Source organism: Ruditapes philippinarum, unplaced genomic scaffold, assembly GCF_026571515.1.
Source record: "Ruditapes philippinarum isolate M1 unplaced genomic scaffold, ASM2657151v2 ctg3085_1_1_1_1, whole genome shotgun sequence".
Lineage (NCBI taxonomy): Eukaryota > Metazoa > Mollusca > Bivalvia > Venerida > Veneridae > Ruditapes > Ruditapes philippinarum.
This window is the reverse complement of record NW_026859772.1, coordinates 268,216-286,001: the sequence shown is the minus strand read 5'-3', so window position 1 is coordinate 286,001 and position 17,786 is coordinate 268,216. Positions and strand designations below refer to the sequence as shown.

The 17,786-nt window shown below is 35.4% G+C and overlaps 1 protein-coding gene across 1 annotated transcript in view; it reads right to left on the bottom strand.

The window, feature by feature from the left end:
- Positions 1-10,946, bottom strand: part of LOC132757885 (ski oncogene-like) — a 49,321-nt gene extending 38,375 nt beyond the window's left edge. The window contains exon 1 of the mRNA XM_060749379.1: positions 9,477-10,946. Coding sequence (XP_060605362.1) covers positions 9,477-10,379 — 903 coding nt within the window. The 5' untranslated portion in view covers positions 10,380-10,946. The remainder of the gene's footprint in view (positions 1-9,476) is intronic.
- Positions 10,947-17,786: the final 6,840 nt, after the last annotated feature.

Below are 17,786 nucleotides of genomic sequence, written 5' to 3'. Positions count from 1 at the left end.
TTTTTTCATTAAGTCACGAATGTTGTCAAAATGCTAAATTTATATTTTTTTCCCGTTGACTTGCGTTGTAACTTGACGTGACGTCCATTTCAAAATGGCGGCGCCCATATAGACGTCATTTAGGGTTCGTCTCACAATTAGCGTGAAATGTACTCGGTAATTATAAAATAAAAAAATATTCTTATTCACTTATTGATCAATAGCTAAATGTTTTCATTAAAATGAAAAATGACAACAAAGTTTGAGTCAAAAAGGCAATTTTACTAGCAAACCATTATTTAAAATAATCAAAATCATTTGAAGTGAAAATGTCAGTAAGGTTTATAAATTCTAACACACAAAGATTTAATAAGTTAGCATGATATAATGTCGTTTTCCATATTTTTTAAGAAAGTGATTTGATTATATAGCTTTTCAATCAAGCGCGTATCTTGAATACCACAGCGCGTCGTAGGGGAGCGGGAACACTAGCTAGAAGACTATAAAAATGGTTCTTCGTTAATTAATGTTTAATTTAAATAATTCTAGATCTGTAGTTGTCTGAATTTTGTCCATTAGTGTGCATCACGTCTATTCAAAAATAAATAAATTGTCCAGGTTCGATGGGATACAAAAATATGCAACCCTTCTTATTTCGGGTGCGATGTTCGTGCGCTAAAACTTTCCGTAGGTTTCAACTTTCACAAGAAACCGCCAACAAGTACTACATTTTCATGCAAATCTGACAAAAAATATTAAGAAAACTGATTCACTATACGTTCAACATTGGTTTGCTTGTTACCAAAGTGTCTACTTTAACTAACTCCGTCGCAAACGGGAGAACACAGACTCGCGTTCGAGGAAAATATAAATTATAAGAATATAATATCATGCTTTCTAGTTGTAGGCCTATACACTTTAAGCTCGTAAATACATATTTAACTTTCCGTCTCGCAATTCAACAAAATGTCCAGAAATACAGACAATGATTTGATATTATTAGAGTAAGTTTGAATAAGGGTGTTCAATAAGCGACATTAAGTGGTTTTTTGTAGACACAAAGTGTTACATAATATTATAATTATTTTGTTTATAAGAAGGGTAGATCGAGTCAAAGAGAAACACCGAGTGACGTTCTCAATAATTTTAGCCTTCCTAAAATTTGAAACTATTCAGTGTAAAAACAAACACCACGTATTGTTTATTTTGTAGCTAAAAGAGTAAGATTTACAGAAGTCTTGAATAACGATAAATATGTAGGGAAACCATTTCTGAGAAATATAAAAAATAGTTCAAAAACATAAAATCAAAACGAATTTTATATGTAATTAATGGAAGAAGTATTGTACTGTTGTGGATTCATGTCATTTTTTAAAAAGTGTGTTTAAAATTATTTTTAAATGTTATCAAAAGTTTTATATTATTAACATATGAATTGAAAGTGGAATTTTTACAGTTAAGTTGCAAAATCTGGATACAAAAATTATTTTAAATGACATCAAGACAAATTTATCTCAACGCTTCAAATTATCTGTTTGAGGTTACATATGCCTAACCGCCCTCTGTCAATGCCGCAACTGGAATCATCGATAAAAAGCGCGAGGCATTTTTGTTACGTCATATATTTCGTCAATTGTTGTTGACGTAATAAAGTTTTTTTCGTCAGGAATCCATAAGCATTGTGATGTTGACAACTAAAATTGATGGGCCGTTCTTGAATATATGGATTTGGAACATGCTGAATTATGATGTGTTTCATTTACATATTTCATTTGCTAACCCAGGTAACTCCACAAATTGAAGAATGTTTTAATAATGAGACGGATTATCAGTTTAAAAAATCTGGATCATCAAAAGTGTAGGAGTCATGACTCATGTCATTTAGGATTTTTGAAGTCAAAAAGTGGGATCTATGGAACTGGATAGAAACTGGAAATGAAGGAATCTTCAGAATGCGAATTTGTCGTGACGTTTATAAAGTTCATAGGATTCTATTCAGCTTAAAAGTAAGTGCAATTTCTATATCTAATCCATGTGACTCGGCGTTCTTGTTGCTTATTTTTCATTTTTTAAAGTTTTCCATCATGCATTGCAACTGAAGCGCTACATCTTGTAGATCCAGCTTTGTAAAATAATCATGAAACGACCCCAAGAACCTCATGTATATTTTAGAAACATGACACGTGCTTTCTCCCGTTCATCTTCAAATGAAGAGTACTTCAGCAATGGCTACGGAAAATAAACAACAGAGATTTTCCATAGAGAAATCAAAATTTGCTTTCACAAGAAAAGTAGACACTTTAGAGTAAAATCCTGAAAAATCTCGAGGGTGACTTTTTTTTAGTTTACAAAAAAGTTTTATTTTTCATTCAACGTCGTTTTGTTAATTCATACCAGGCAAAAGTTCATTTCCATTTTTAATGGGAATTATTTTTAGGATCGCAGGCTCTCTTGCATTCAAAGAGGCCTATTTTTTTTTCTATATTGCAACAAACTTTATATGGGCACATTTTCCTCCAGACACAGAAGTGACAGATATCTTAATATACAAGGGAGGAAAAAACACATCAATTCAGGGTCAAGGCTGAAATCTAAGGTCAAAATAGACTGGGTTCAAAAGTTCAGGTTGAACTAGAGGGTAGAATGTTTCCAGACTGGTTACCATTAGACTGTCTCTCTCTTACTGATTGGTTCACAACATTACAGCATCTAAAGAAGCTAGACATGCTGTTGAAAAAAATCTATAGGTCATTAATACAAGAGTTGAAAAGTTCATAAGGGATAGTGTGGTGCTGATGCTTTAAATTGCCTGTGAAAGAAATAGAAGACAATGGCATGCTAGCAAATTACTTACTGCAGCAAGCTGGAAAACACCCTTTATCTGTTGTTGCAATTGTTGGAAAATTTTATGCAAAAACTGGCAAATCATGCATTTAACTTTAATAAGAAATGTATCAATATTCCATATGTTACCATGGATGCTAACACATTCATTGTCTTATCGGTCTTCATGCAGATTGCCTGACAGCAGAACAGTGTGATGGACCTACATGGTTTAAAATCTCAGTACCCCTGCCCCCATATAGTGGGGGCAGGTATGCTTTAAAAAGAAATCTACAAACACTGCTAGAGAGTTTAGTCTTGACACTTTTAATATACAGCAGTTTAGTCTTGACACTTTTAATATACAGCAAATGACAAGCAAGGGGCTGCAGTGACTAAGTGGTTACGGTCATTGACTTCAAACCACTTGCCCCCCTCACCTCTGTGGGTTCAAATCCTGACAGGGACTTTGGATTCTTTCGTATGAGGAAGCTATCCAGGTAACTTTGGAACATTGTGGTTCTACTCAGGTGTTTGTGCCTGAAATAATGCCTTTGAAAGAATTCCAAAATTAATACATTGTAATGCCTGTCGGGATGCGAACCCACATAGGTGAGGGGCATGTGATTTGAAGTCGTGCTGAAAATGTAACCACTAGTCTAAAGTGTTAACAAGGTTTTAGCTTATTTCAGCTGTGGGACTTGGTTTTTGACCCCAAATGACCCATCATCAAACATAAGCTAGAAATCATTCAAATAACCTTTCTGACACACTGACTGAAAATATTACCTCTTGAGTGTTAACAAGGAGCTAAAAATCCCCCACAGTGACTGTGTCCCTCATTCAACATTTGATACATGTATATATTTATCAAATTCAATGTATGAGATAAACATGGCAAAAATGTATGTGAACTTCTGTTAAAAGGAATCACCAATGTAAAAATCCTTGAGAATATATATATATATATATATGCAACCTTCTGGTGAATGTAAACTTTGTGGAAACTGTAACCACTGAGAACAAACACAAAATAACACGCCAATAAAACAGAATATTAAGACTAGCAAAGAAGCCCATTGACTTCCAAGTAATCGGACATAAAACAATTTATGGCATCTATTAATGTCTTTATTCTAACAAATTATATATGTTTGTACTTTTAACATCAGAAGGCCAAATACGCTGTAATAACTCTATGACTCATAAAGAGCAAGTACATTATTGTTTGTAGATATAAATACAAGACTTAGTGGAACCATTCTGTAGAATATAAATTATAACATGTTTATTTGTTTTGTCCCAATTGTGAAGCATGATGGCCATTGATGGGTGTCAGGAGTTTGGACTTTTATGGGGGGAGGAGGGAATTTTACATAAAAAATAAACAGGAAAACTGGCAGCATAACCTTAAAGGTCAACCAACTGACTCAGTGAAATGAAAAATGTTCGAGGCTTGGTTTTGGGCCTGGCCTGATGATTATCGGTTACAGTTACATGGATAATGCAAGGATCTCATTGTTTTCTCATATTATGAAACCTTATAAAAAAAGTCAGAAATCCAGGCTAAAATTTCTTAAAAGGAACAGGAATCAGTCTGGTATAATTTCACCCAGGAGAACAGACCGATTTTAAAATAATTATTTAACTTGTTCACTTCTTACTTTATTCATTTTCAAATAAGTTCAAACTGACTAATTTTCTGTTCAAAAACTAAAACTCAAAAAGTCAGTGACAGTAGTGTACTTTAAAATTGTTGTTTTTTTCATGTTAATTAATATAATATACAGATAAAAATAACACAGTGTTATTTTTCCACAGACATAATTCAGTCCACTTTCCCAGACACTTTTCTTCTAATCATGAATGGAAGTCTCTAAGATAAAGTGCCCTATCAATCCATCAAATATACAGCGCCCCTCATTCTGATAGAAAACTGGCTATTTTTTCTCTCCCCGGCAGAATCAATACTGGCAGCCACTGTTGGAGACATTATAATCATTAATCAAATAGGCAAGAGATTCTTCCAATTAGATTTTTCTGCGAGATCTGGCTGCCCACGTCCATGGCATGGTTCCAATTGTCTTGTCAATAAACCCGACTAGCCAAACGTCATTGGAAGTTATTGGAAAAAATAGACAAAATGCCTTGCTATTTCAGACCATTACATACAGGAGACCGAGGGACGTCAATAAAAGGTCAGCGAGAATGAAGACTGAATGTCTATGGGTCATTCTATTTCCATCAACGCCTTGTATATTTCCTTGTATTATTTTTTTTGTATAAACAAGTACTTCAATCAGACAGAATAGGGCAAATGAGAGGGATAGAGGGTATATCACCGGAAGGCTGCCAACACGGAAATCAATTTTCAATTGACAATTTGAGGCATACAAAACTATCTGATGAAACATATTGAATGATCGTGATCAATATTTTTTTCCATTTACTTTCCTCAATATTCAATAAGAGAAATAATTGTAACTGTTAACGGTTAAAATATGAGCCGTGTCACGACAAAATCAACATAATGGGTTAAAAATTAATGCGACCAGCATGGATCCAGACCAGCCTGCGCATCCGCGCAGTCTGATCAGGATCCATGCTGTTCGCTTACCAACCCTATTACAAATAGAGCAAACAGCATGGATCCTGATCAGACTGCGCGGATGCGCAGGCTGGTCTGGATCCATGCTGCCATGGTCGCAAACGCACTATGTTGGTTTTGTCATGAGGCGACTCATTATCTAGCTTGAATACAAGTCTTTGAAATTAGAATATCAAATGATACATTGAAATTACGATAACTTTGTTCATTTGACTAACAAAATGTATGTCCAAGACGCAATCCTCCCGAGATAATTTAGAAGAATGCAAGAAAAGGGCAATCATTGAATGAAATTAAAATAATAATTACTAGAAAATGGCAGACACAGTAAATTGAGTTTGATCATTTTGATCCAGTCTGTCTCTGTCAAACTAAAAGCAAGATTAACGTTGTCTGGGTTTTTTAATTCTGTTTCAGATTTTATAAACATCATTTAAAACAAGTAACTTTCTTAAATTTGTAAGTTATTTTCAAAGTTTAAAATCTAAATTTAGTAAAAGGGCAAAATAAAGCCAGCTTTTCAAATCAATGTACACTGTGAATTCCCAATTATCGTTCAAATTCAAGGAATTATACAATGTACAAATAAGACCATATTTCAATTAATAATTTGAGACTGCACTTTTTCTATTTCAAACCATTATTGACATAAATCTATATTACAGTAATAATACAAACAAAGTCGGATTATTTAGGATCAAATTGGTGTTTGTGTGCATTTAGCTGGTATAACTGACCGACTAACTATTGTAATGTCTACAGCGGAATAAAAGCTTGACAATATTCACTTGGCGGTCAGTCATTCACTTGACGGCCAATCACCTTGGCCACCATGCTGAGCGTCTAGAAACTAACTGGTCAATGACAGGCTGAAAACCATTCAATAAGCCGACTATTTATGTTATACTAATAACAAAGGTGTAAAGGGCAAACTGACATAAGCTGAAGCCAGGAAAATAAGGCATATATTTATTTCCTATTATAATCCTATTCATTCAAATGACAGAGAGGGTTTATTATTTTGAAATTTTGCCATACAGGTACTATAATCTTATGAAATATATATTGCCATTCTTGGATATAAATAAAATTGCATTCATTAATAAAAGAAATGGTCATTTAGCTAAAATAAGCAGATTAAAATTTAAAAAAAAAAATACATGTAAAACCCTTTAGCTAGTCTTATGTTATTATTTTAACATTAACACTACTACCTTCACATGGCCTTTACAGGTAAATCAATTGGGGACAATCTGATTCTGACTATGATCTTTAATTCTTCATCCCTTGCAGTCATAAACATAAATTTATAGTATATCTTAATTCAAAAAGTGAATTAATGTTGAAAATTATAATGCAGGAGTTGCTTTTGTAAATCATGAAATGATAAATTTAAATTAGTTATATGTGTAGTGAAGTGTACATAATGAATATATCGAGACAGTGTACACACACAAGATGTGTACAGTTTGTGGCAATCCATCAAGGATGAATGAGCTGAAGAAACTCGGTCAGTAGAGGCACCCATTGGGGGGCAATTAAACAGTGCAGTTTCGTGAATAAGGAGTTGTTTTTCTGTGACATCTTAGATGTAAGAGAAAAAATACAAAAACTACTTTTTATTTTAGAGCCCTACAGAATACATTGATTAGATTTAAAACTTTTAAGTTCATATCAAATTAATTTGAATATTTTGTAATGAAATGTTTAAACATTGTAAACTGCCGAGGCACATATCAATTATACAATTATGCTAAAAAATATATTCAAACACAACAGCCATTTCACACTAAGTCTTTAAGCTTTTTTCCATGTTCTGTTTAAAATTTCCTTTACGAAATATCATGACCTAAGTAAATAAAATGTTTAAAAATAACCCATGAAATTTAACACTGCCTATTGATTGCAAAACCTCACTTTACAAACACACTAGACCATGCGTAAAATAGCTTTTTTATACGCAAGTATTAACAAATAAGACCAAGTATGCAGATAAATTCATTGCGCCGCCATAGAGACATGTACCTATTTGAACAGGGTCAATGAACACACAAACAGTACGATAGGGAGATTTTTATGACTGTTTACCAATTGACCGCAATTAAATAGAAAAAAAGAGTAGACTGGTCAAAACTTTTATGTCAGTCTTTATCCCCACTTATATTGCAAATGACCTGGCCGCTTGTCATATAATGTATACACTATAATACAGTATGATTTTAATATTTATGCTATTTAATAGATTTGACCAATGCTTAGGGGGACTGTCCACCCGAGGGATTTCTATACCAAAATATAAAGAGCTATAATTAACAGAGCTTCGCAGGCTGTTCAGACTGCTAGGATGTGCTGGCCAGCCCGGCTCAATACTGGTGACAAAGGTTTATAACTTTAAAAAGACTAATTAATAATATTTTTTTCTTTTTTTTTCTTGGTTAATTTTTGTAAAATAAATTTAGCATAAATAAGTTCTATGTGGAGCAGAAGGGGCCATATAATTGCAAATGCCTATAGATTGATTATGAAAAAGTTTGTCCCTACTCTACCTGGTGCTTTTGAGTTCATTTATTCCATCTTAAAGCTACAACACAGAACTTTACACTTCCAAAGTTTTCATTGCCTTGTAACTTAGAAAAACAAAAAAATAAGTATAATATAATTCCCGCCCTGCAAACAAGATAAAAGAATACTGTGTTCTAGTTTTCAAAAGGTTGTAACTTCTAACATGTATAATATTCCAAAATAAACAACAACAACAAAATAACCACATATTCAGTGTCTATTCTAGGATGGGGGATTGGGGGATTCACTCATATTTTTGAGATTCCCCCCTATTTTTTCAGAGGCAGGGATAGAGAAAGAAGGAAAAAGATCATCAAAAAATAATAAATTCTCATTTTTCGTTAAAAATCCCCGTTTTTCGAATCCTAGATAGACACTGCATATTTGACATGTCTTTGGCATATCTTATTACATAATAAATTGAAAAGTATTGTACTAATCTGTGGTAACATAACAATATGGCATGTAATGTTACATCATCAATGGCTTTCTAAAATACACAGTCACAGCTTAATAAACATGTTACTTAACTTGCCATGGCTATTAGACTGTCTGGTTGGAAACAGGTCAGGTCCCAAAGGATTATCAGGCATTTGACAATTCAAGTGTGCACATGTATAATTATCAATACATGTATAATTAATTTTGACTCTGAAAGCTTCTAATTAAATTATGCATTTTTAAGCAAGATAAAAGGGAATTTTCAATCAACAAATTTTTAATTGAATAACTTCAAACAATTTTTAAGTAATGATTGTAATTTTTACGAAACATTGCTAAAATTCCAATTCATATGGCATGTTCAAAACCTTGACAAAAATGTCATACAGACCAAAAAAAATACCTAATGGCACTTTGTTAATTTTGGCAATGGAGCCATTCCATGGAATTAAGTTCACAACGTTTATTTAAACAGTGGTTAAAAAATGCCAGACTTAAATTTTGCAGTGATTAAATGAATGCAAAGAATTACTGTCTAGGATGGCACCTTCAAACATTTAAGCAGAAGCCCTTATTTGCAAAGATTTTAGAATTTGTAATTCAATATTTTTATTTTGTAACATTTAATTGAGTATTTTTTCCTGTGGATTGGGAAATTATATATTTTCAATTGAAAATATAACCAAATATTGGCTAAAAAGTATTAATAAGCCAAAAAAATCCCTGAACTCATATCACAAATGTTGTTGTATTGAGTCTCAACACAGCAACATTTGTAATATGGACAGATGTATAATAGATCTATGCATAGATTGATTGGAAAGTTGTTAGTTATTTATAATGAAAGGTTAACCAACTCCACTTAAATATATCGAAAAACCCTGTTTTAAAATCTAAATGGTGGGTTTTAGTCATGTATTTACTGAGTAAACTGTTGAAGTACTGGGTATTTTTGCATTTGGTATGGGTTAGATAGTCTGAACCTCACTCCAAATGTAAAAACAGTTTCGCTGTAACGCGATCCAGTTAACAGTAGTACTTGTATATCTTATTCAACAATTACCTGTTGCTTCCTTTTGTACTTGTTACTCGAGTCAAATCGGCCTTTAACCACCTCCAAGACATCTTGCAACTTTTCTATCCCTGGTTGATGCTTAGCCAAAAGAAGATAGTGACGCCAATTAGCGGAATCAAATCCCCAGTGACATGTACGATTTTCCAATGCTTTATGGGAATGACATACAAATTTTTGTGGTGTAAACCATCTACCACAATCTACACATTGTATGCAAAGGGCTTTTGACGATGTGTATGCGTCTGGATTGAAATTTCCTTTACATTTTCCAAAACACTCATGGTAAACTTTGAAACTGTTGTGGGATGGGTGATTCGGGGCTGTTGTGTCATTTGGTGTGCGAATTAAAGCGTTACAAAGACGCTCAGCATCAGTTTTCGTTATTAGTCCACAACTTGGCGCACTCCTTGGTAATATTCCTGATGCTTTTAATATGTCCAGTTGTTCATGTTGACATCGCGAGCAGAAAATATGAAGATCATCGCACACAGAATGTATTTCTGGTAACTCATAATCCCTAAGCACTGTGTTCAGAATTTGTGGTAAACATAATCTCTTTTCACCACCAACAACAAAACAAGCTATTTTCTCTCCTTCTAAAAGGGTTTCAGTTTGTTCACTCCGGCTCGAATCCGCTGGGGTAAACACCGGAAACTGTTGTAATGGGATCGGCGCTTGCAAACGATACATGTGTTCTAATTCTTTACTTTTCGCCACCAAGGCTTTACGATATTCATCGGACGAAATCTTCGCCATTTGTTGGATTTCATGACTGTTAGGTTGTAACAAAACTAAACCGGCTGGCCCTTGTAAAGTCCGATTTGCTGACGTTTGAAAACTCTTCAGCACCCGCTGAATGTGCGGGCTAACTGACTGTGGTGCAACTTCCATTAAACAAGTTAATTATCCATCCATATTTTAGTTATAAACTCCGAATTTCTGACATAATATTTCCTCTCCGTTACGGGTCGGTCTTTGCATACAGTACACATTGAAGACATAACACTGACTGTTAGACTAGACTTTGATTGGATAACACAAAGTGTGGCGGCTCTTCCATTTATCAACTATACATGTGCATTTTGACCTTGGGTTGTTTACTTCACTAAAAACTCATAGAATGTCCTAAGTTTATCTTATCCATCACATAAGTTTTACTTTCTATCTCATATAATCCATCAAACAAATACCTAGAAGTCGAATTAACCACTAAGAACATACCGTTGCATGTCTAATTGAGAAATAATATGGCCGTTCCATTTACCTCCCGCATATTGTACAGGCCATGCGCAAATTTCCAATAAGACTAAATATTTTAAGATCGAATTTACGTGAGAAGAAAACTCAACGTGGGATAAATGTTAATATGCTATTACTGGGGTTTTCTACTTATAACGATAGATGCAGACTCTGCAAATACCAGACTATACACGATGACCTGTCCATTTGGAAATACACTAGCCGTTGTCTACACATTTGCATTGTAGCCGTCTAGTCGATGACGTCACGCCTCGTGGTAGTCTCGCACCACCGCTTATCTCGTCTATAGTCTGTTTCAAAAAGAGCGAAATAGTAGCTATTCTCTCAACCGTAAATACTTGTTTACGCAGGGGAAATACGGGATTTTGATTATCTTAAGTGGCGCGGATGTCCGAATTTTTAATCTCTACAGTAAGGATATTAATAACCAGATCCATTGAAGTCATCGTCTGCGATAATCAAAACTTCAAAATTCTAATCAACTCTAAAATGACAAGGATGCTGTCCATATTATCATTATCAATTGGAAACTCACTTTCATAGTGTTAAAAGTGAAAATTAGACGATGCCGAGTTTAATGAAGCAGAGTATATAAACTTAGCGGCACGACATAAAGGCACATTAACCATCACTCCATCAGGAATCTGTTTTTTGTTGTGTTTTTTATAGAAATGCCGAACATGTTTATAGATCTAAAATCTAATAAAGAATTAATATATGAATTTTTAGAGCATGTTTGGTGTTAAATTAACGGATCTCTCTAAAAAGAGTAACGGTAGTGTATCGCAAAGGTAGTAAGCAAAATGTAAACAAAGTAGTATTTTGACTCAGTTCGACATAGAATTCTTGAAACTATATTATTATATACTATATAACTCTAGCAATTGCTAAAGAGCAAAATATGTAAAAGATTGTTCAACTAGTAACCCTTTGAACACCAAAAGATTTTGAATTATTTCTAATTTGGGGGGGGGGGGGGGGGGGGGCTTCACGGGCCTTTAAAAGACGTTTTTCGTCACACAAGCTTAGGCCTGCTTGTACTCATAATTGTGCAAATTTATAATGATTCTAACGTTATGTACAATGGCATGAATCAGAAGTAAACACACATGGTGATGCATATACAAATGTAGGTATACACACGTATTTTACAGATAAAGGGAAGTAATACTGCAACACGTATCTCAACCTTCCACACTCACTGCCAAATAGATATATATGTAATTCTAAAGCGAAACAGATTAAGTCTAATTTACAAATAACAAATTGTTAATATGAATTGTTAACAGTATTGTACTGTACAAACAAATGTACCCTCATTTAAAAAAAAAAGAAAGAAAAAGAAAAAAGTTACATGGTCTATAATATTATATGGTAGTGTAATAGGATTGATGTCATTACCTCCCCTGAATTTGTGTGAAAGTTTGTACGTACGAGTCATTTGTAATTCCAAAGTGCGGGGACTATATATAACAATGAGTTATACCTACTCCTGATGAAATCCCCGCTTTGTGAGGACATTCAGGTCATAAAGTCCCGGCTAATTCGTCCACGCTGAGGCTATCATCACCATAAGAAACATTCTTGATAAGCACACAATTGTCTTTACTTTAAAAATTGGCGCGAAAACCTCTGCCACATCCGACAATTTGCCCGACAACGTGGTGTAGAGATATGCACTAGCAGGCCTAATCCCCTCCTTTTGTTTTTGTTTTTATTATTTTATTTATTTATTTTATTTTATTTTTTGTTATTTTGTGGCGCATGTCGTTTTAAATAGTCTTTTTTTCTTGCTAAGGCTTTGAACTTGCACATTTTACCACAGACGCTTGGGGGTCAGATCCTGCCCCCCCCCCCCCCAAACGTGATACGCCCCTGTAAACACTCTACCAAAACTATTTTAATATTTAAGCACGAATGGGACATCTATTACAACGATAAAATGGTTTTCAAACAATTTTTACATATTATGAAAAATACCGTATACCATCAAGTCTTATTGGGGGGATGATCTGACCCCCAAACGTCTGTGCATTTTACCAGAATACTACTTAGCAGTACTGGTTGCCTTCACTTTTGCAAGGAACTGATAACTTTTGTACATACCAAAGAAGAGGTACAGTGCGAATGACTGTATGAGGATGTCATGATCAATCACAACGAAATTGATCAGCACCGTCCGGGAATCGAACCCTGTTTGCACGATTCACGGGCAAACGCTGTAACTGGACGGTTTTAATACGCATTTTACTGGAGCTTGAATTGTTTGTGATTCTTAGCTAGTTCTGTTTAAACAATATGGTATAATGTCATTGCATGTTTTTACATTATATTGCTTGAACAAGTTTTTAAAAGTCATTTTCAACGAGTTAAGGCTAAAAAGTTTCTTCAAAAACAATGTATGAAGTTGTGATCCAAAAGGTCATCGGCATGCGGATTCTTTTTTAAATATTAATACGCGGTTCCTCGAACTTTATCAAGGTCTTGTTCCACAAGGCCTACCCTACCTACATTTATTTTTGAATACGATAATCACGTGCGTCGAGAAGCATCTACGTTAATTGTTAAGGTCTTTGACACAAAAATATCAAAACAGATTTGATTACGCAGTTGCTTGTTTTTACCGGAAGTACTGTCTAAAATCATCACGCAGTTTGTAAAAATCACAATTTCACAGTGTATACTGCAACACACTGCAATTACTACATGCAATTTATATATACATGTAAAACAATTACAAGTTGTTTTATTTTGAGCTAAGATTATGCAGTGGCTAATAGATACTTTTTACTGACGGTTTAGTTTCCAACGCTTGATTTACAAGTTGTTAACTTAGGCTGTCCGCCGGGTGAAACAAGACACACCTTCTAAAGGAATTAGAAACCGGCAGTCATTGAGCCATATCACGCAGTCATTTAGCAATATCCCAGCAGTCAATGAGCCATATCACGGGATTCATTATGTCATAACCCGCTGTCTTTAAGCAAAATCATAGGAGTCACTGAGCCATATCACGGCAATCGTTGAGCCATATCCCGGTAGTCATTGAGCCATATGACGGCAATCGTTGAGCCATATCAGGCAGTCATAAAGCCATATCACGGCAATCATTAAGCCATATCCCGGCAGTCAATGAGCTATATCACGTAGTCATTGAGTCGTATCCCGGGTGTCATTGAGCCACATCCAAGCAGTTATTAAGCCATATCCCGGGAGTCATTGTGCCATATCCAAGCAATCAAAGCCATAGCCCGACAGTCATTGTGCCATATCAGGCAGTCATAAAGCCATATCCCGGCAGCCATTAAGCCGTATCCCGGCAGTTATTGAGCAATATCACGGCAGTCATTGAGCCATATCAAGACAGTCATCTAGCCATATCACGGCCGTCATTGAGCCATATCACAACAGTCATTGAGCCATATTTCGCAAGTCATAAGGCCGTATCCCGGCAGTCATTGAGCAATATCCGGCAGTCATTGAGCCATATCACGGTAGTCATTGATTCATATCACGGAAGTCATATCAAGTCAGTCATTGAGCCATATCTCGTCAGCTTTTTTTTAGACTATTCCGAAAGTCATTGAGTCATATCACGACAGTCATTGAGCCATATCACGGCACTCATTCAGCCATATCCCGGCAGTCATTGGCCAATGTCCTGTCAGTCATTAAGCCATATCAAGAGCCATATCACGGCCGTCATTGAGCCATATCCCGGCAGTCATTGACTAATATCCCAGCAGTCATTGGCCAATGTCCCGGCAGTCATTGAGCCATATCATGAGCAATATCACGACCGTCATTGACTCATATTCTGGCAGTCACTGACCAATGTCCCGGCTGTCATTGACAAATGTCCCGGCTGTCATTGACAAATGTCCCGACTGTCATTAACCAATGTCCCGGCTGTCATTGACTAATATCCCGGCTGTCATTGACCAATATCCCGGCTGTCATTAACCAATGTCCCGGCTGTCATTAACCAATGTCCCGGCTGTCATTGACCAATATCCCGGCTGTCATTGACAAATATCCCGGCTGTCATTGACAAATATCACGACTGTCATTGACCAATATCCCTGCTGTCATTGACCAATATCCCGGCTGTCATTGACCAATATCCCGGCTGTCATTAACCAATGTCCCGGCTGTCATTAAACCAATGTCCCGGCTGTCATTGACCAATATCCCGGCTGTCATTGACAAATATCCCGGCTGTCATTGACAAATATCATGGCTGTCATTGACCAATATCCCGGCTGTCATTGACCAATATCACGGCTGTCATTAACCAATGTCCCGGCTGTCATTGACCAATATCCCGGCTGTCATTGACAAATATCCCGGCTGTCATTGACAAATATCACGGCTGTCATTGACCAATATCCCGGCCGTCATTGACCAATATCCCGGCTGTTATTGACCAATATCCCGGCTGTCATTGACCAATATCCCGGCTGTCATTGACCAATATCCCGGCTGTCATTGACCAATATCCCGGCTGTCATTGACCAATGTCCCGGCGGCTGTCGTTGACCAATATCCCGGCTGTCGTTGACCAATATCACGGCTGTCATTGACCAATGTCCCGGCAGTCATTGACCAATGTCCCGGCAGTCATTGACCAATATCCCGGCTGTCATTGACCAATATCCCGGCTGTCATTGACCAATGTCCCGGCTGTCATTGACCAATATCCCGGCTGTCATTGACCAATGTCCTGGCTGTTATTGACCAATGTCCCGGCTGTCATTGACCAATGTCCCGGCAGTCATTGACCAATATCTCGGCTGTCATTGACCAATATCCCGGCTATCATTGACCAATATCACGGCTGTCATTGAGCCATATCTGGTTAGTTAACCTATCCTATAACCCTTCAAACTTATATTTAAGTTATTGTTCACAAATTGATTAAGCAACCGAAGATTTGGTATCATATAATTATATAAATAATATATAAGACTATAAATATACCGGTAATATGCATGAAACCAGCAAGGCTTGTATACCATTTTCAAAACCGTTTTCTGTAAGTCACGTTTTACCAGAATAATACATGCAATTTACGTAAAATAATAAATAAATAAATAGATAAATAAAAACGATTGCTTGTGTCACACAGTTTTCCTAAATTAAAGAATATCATTGGGTTTACACAGGTGCCTGCACTAAGGTATGTACACATATGGATTATTGAATGGAAATTAGAAGTAAAGCTGGACATCACCTTTTCGATGATAGTGTGACCTAAAACTCAGCACAAATCAAGGTAAAAAGTGTACATGTCATATGGGATAACGATAGTTGCCTAGTTTTAAGACATGAGCCATTGACATTTAGGCCGAGGACAGAGAATGGCATTATAAAAGATTCAATAAGGCTTCAATCCTCTCAAAATACGTAAGTTATTAATATGTACATGTAATAGGTAAAGATATGGAAATAAGAATTTGTCAGTTACATAAGCAACGGGGATTGCATGCTAATTATTGTGACGTATCCACGATGTCAGCTGGTGCGATTGGCTTGTTTTGCATGGAGCGACAATATGTATCAAATATGGAAAGACAGATCAACCGTGGAGAGCGAGGGCCACTGAATTAGACCCCTCAAAATACGCCGCCGACACTACCTCATTTTGACACGAACCTTGGAATTCTTGAAAGAGGAAATTCCCCGAAAGCAACAAAAGCAAGAAATAAAAGACTCAGTTTGACTGAATCAGTTCACGGCACAGATAATTGTTGGAGCAACACCTCTAAAATCATGAATATTTAAAAGATATAGGCAACACCTCTCAAGACACGAATATGAAAAAGACATAGGCAACACATCTCAAGTCATGAATATGAAAAAGATATATAGGCAACACATCTCAAGTCATGAATATGAAAAAGATATAGGCAACACCTCTCAAGTCCATGAATATGAAAAAGACATAGGCAACACCACTCAAGCCATGGATATGAAAAATATAGTCATCCATGTAAGCTCCAATTCTAGACAGAGCGTAAGGTCTAAGGAAAACGAATTCGCGACTTGTGTCTTAAGTACGACATCGTCGGCTTACTCTTAAAATGTCCTAACTGCCAAAATGCTATTTTGAGAAAAACGACTTTAAACATTTTGCATCTTAATATTTTTTTCCACGTGACACCACTGAATTGAAATTTTTCACAGATCTATATTTAGGATTTTAATGCGCAAAAAAAGTGTTTATTTTTCTTTCTGGAGAAAGACTGAGAGTAAATATGAAAAAAAAAACAAATTTGAGATAGAGCAAAAGGTCAAAATATTTCTTAAAAATTCACTCTAAAAGTGCGTCATTGGAGATAGAGCAAAGTAATGCCAAAATTAAACGAAGGAGCCAGAGATACGATACTTTAATGGTAGAAATTATTACATACACAGGCTGTTTTAACATTTAATTGCACTTATTATGCTTGTCCGTATGTGCAATTAGATTTTATTGTAAATCATTACAAACCGTCGCAATAATTTGTCAACGCAAATGAGCGACTGGATGTTTCTTTGTATAATAGTATAAAACTTGCTTTATAAGTTATGGGAAAATAAATTCAGAAAACCGACCTAAACGTAACGTTATGCATCAAACCTAAAGTGTTAAGACTTTATGATATTGGTCCCCAGATATTTAGTCACAACAAGTTCAACAATTTATAACTGTTTATCATAACTTTTGTATCATTAATAAATATGACTTCTTGTCATGACAAATAGAAATTGATATCTTAAACATAAATACGTACTGATCGTAAGTTGCGTAACAAAGAAACATATCTTAATTATAGACAAATATAGATATACATCATATAAAAGGTATAAAATTGTCTTTATATTTGCATATACAGCATGTTACTTTGCAAAATCTCAATCTGTATGTATTAACATAATTATACAACTGACATTAATGCAAAATGTCTGTATTAAACAAAAACATAAAACAGCGTCTCGTCATACCGTGAACAAAAAATCATGAAAGATTTAATTTTTCTATTATCTAACATTTTT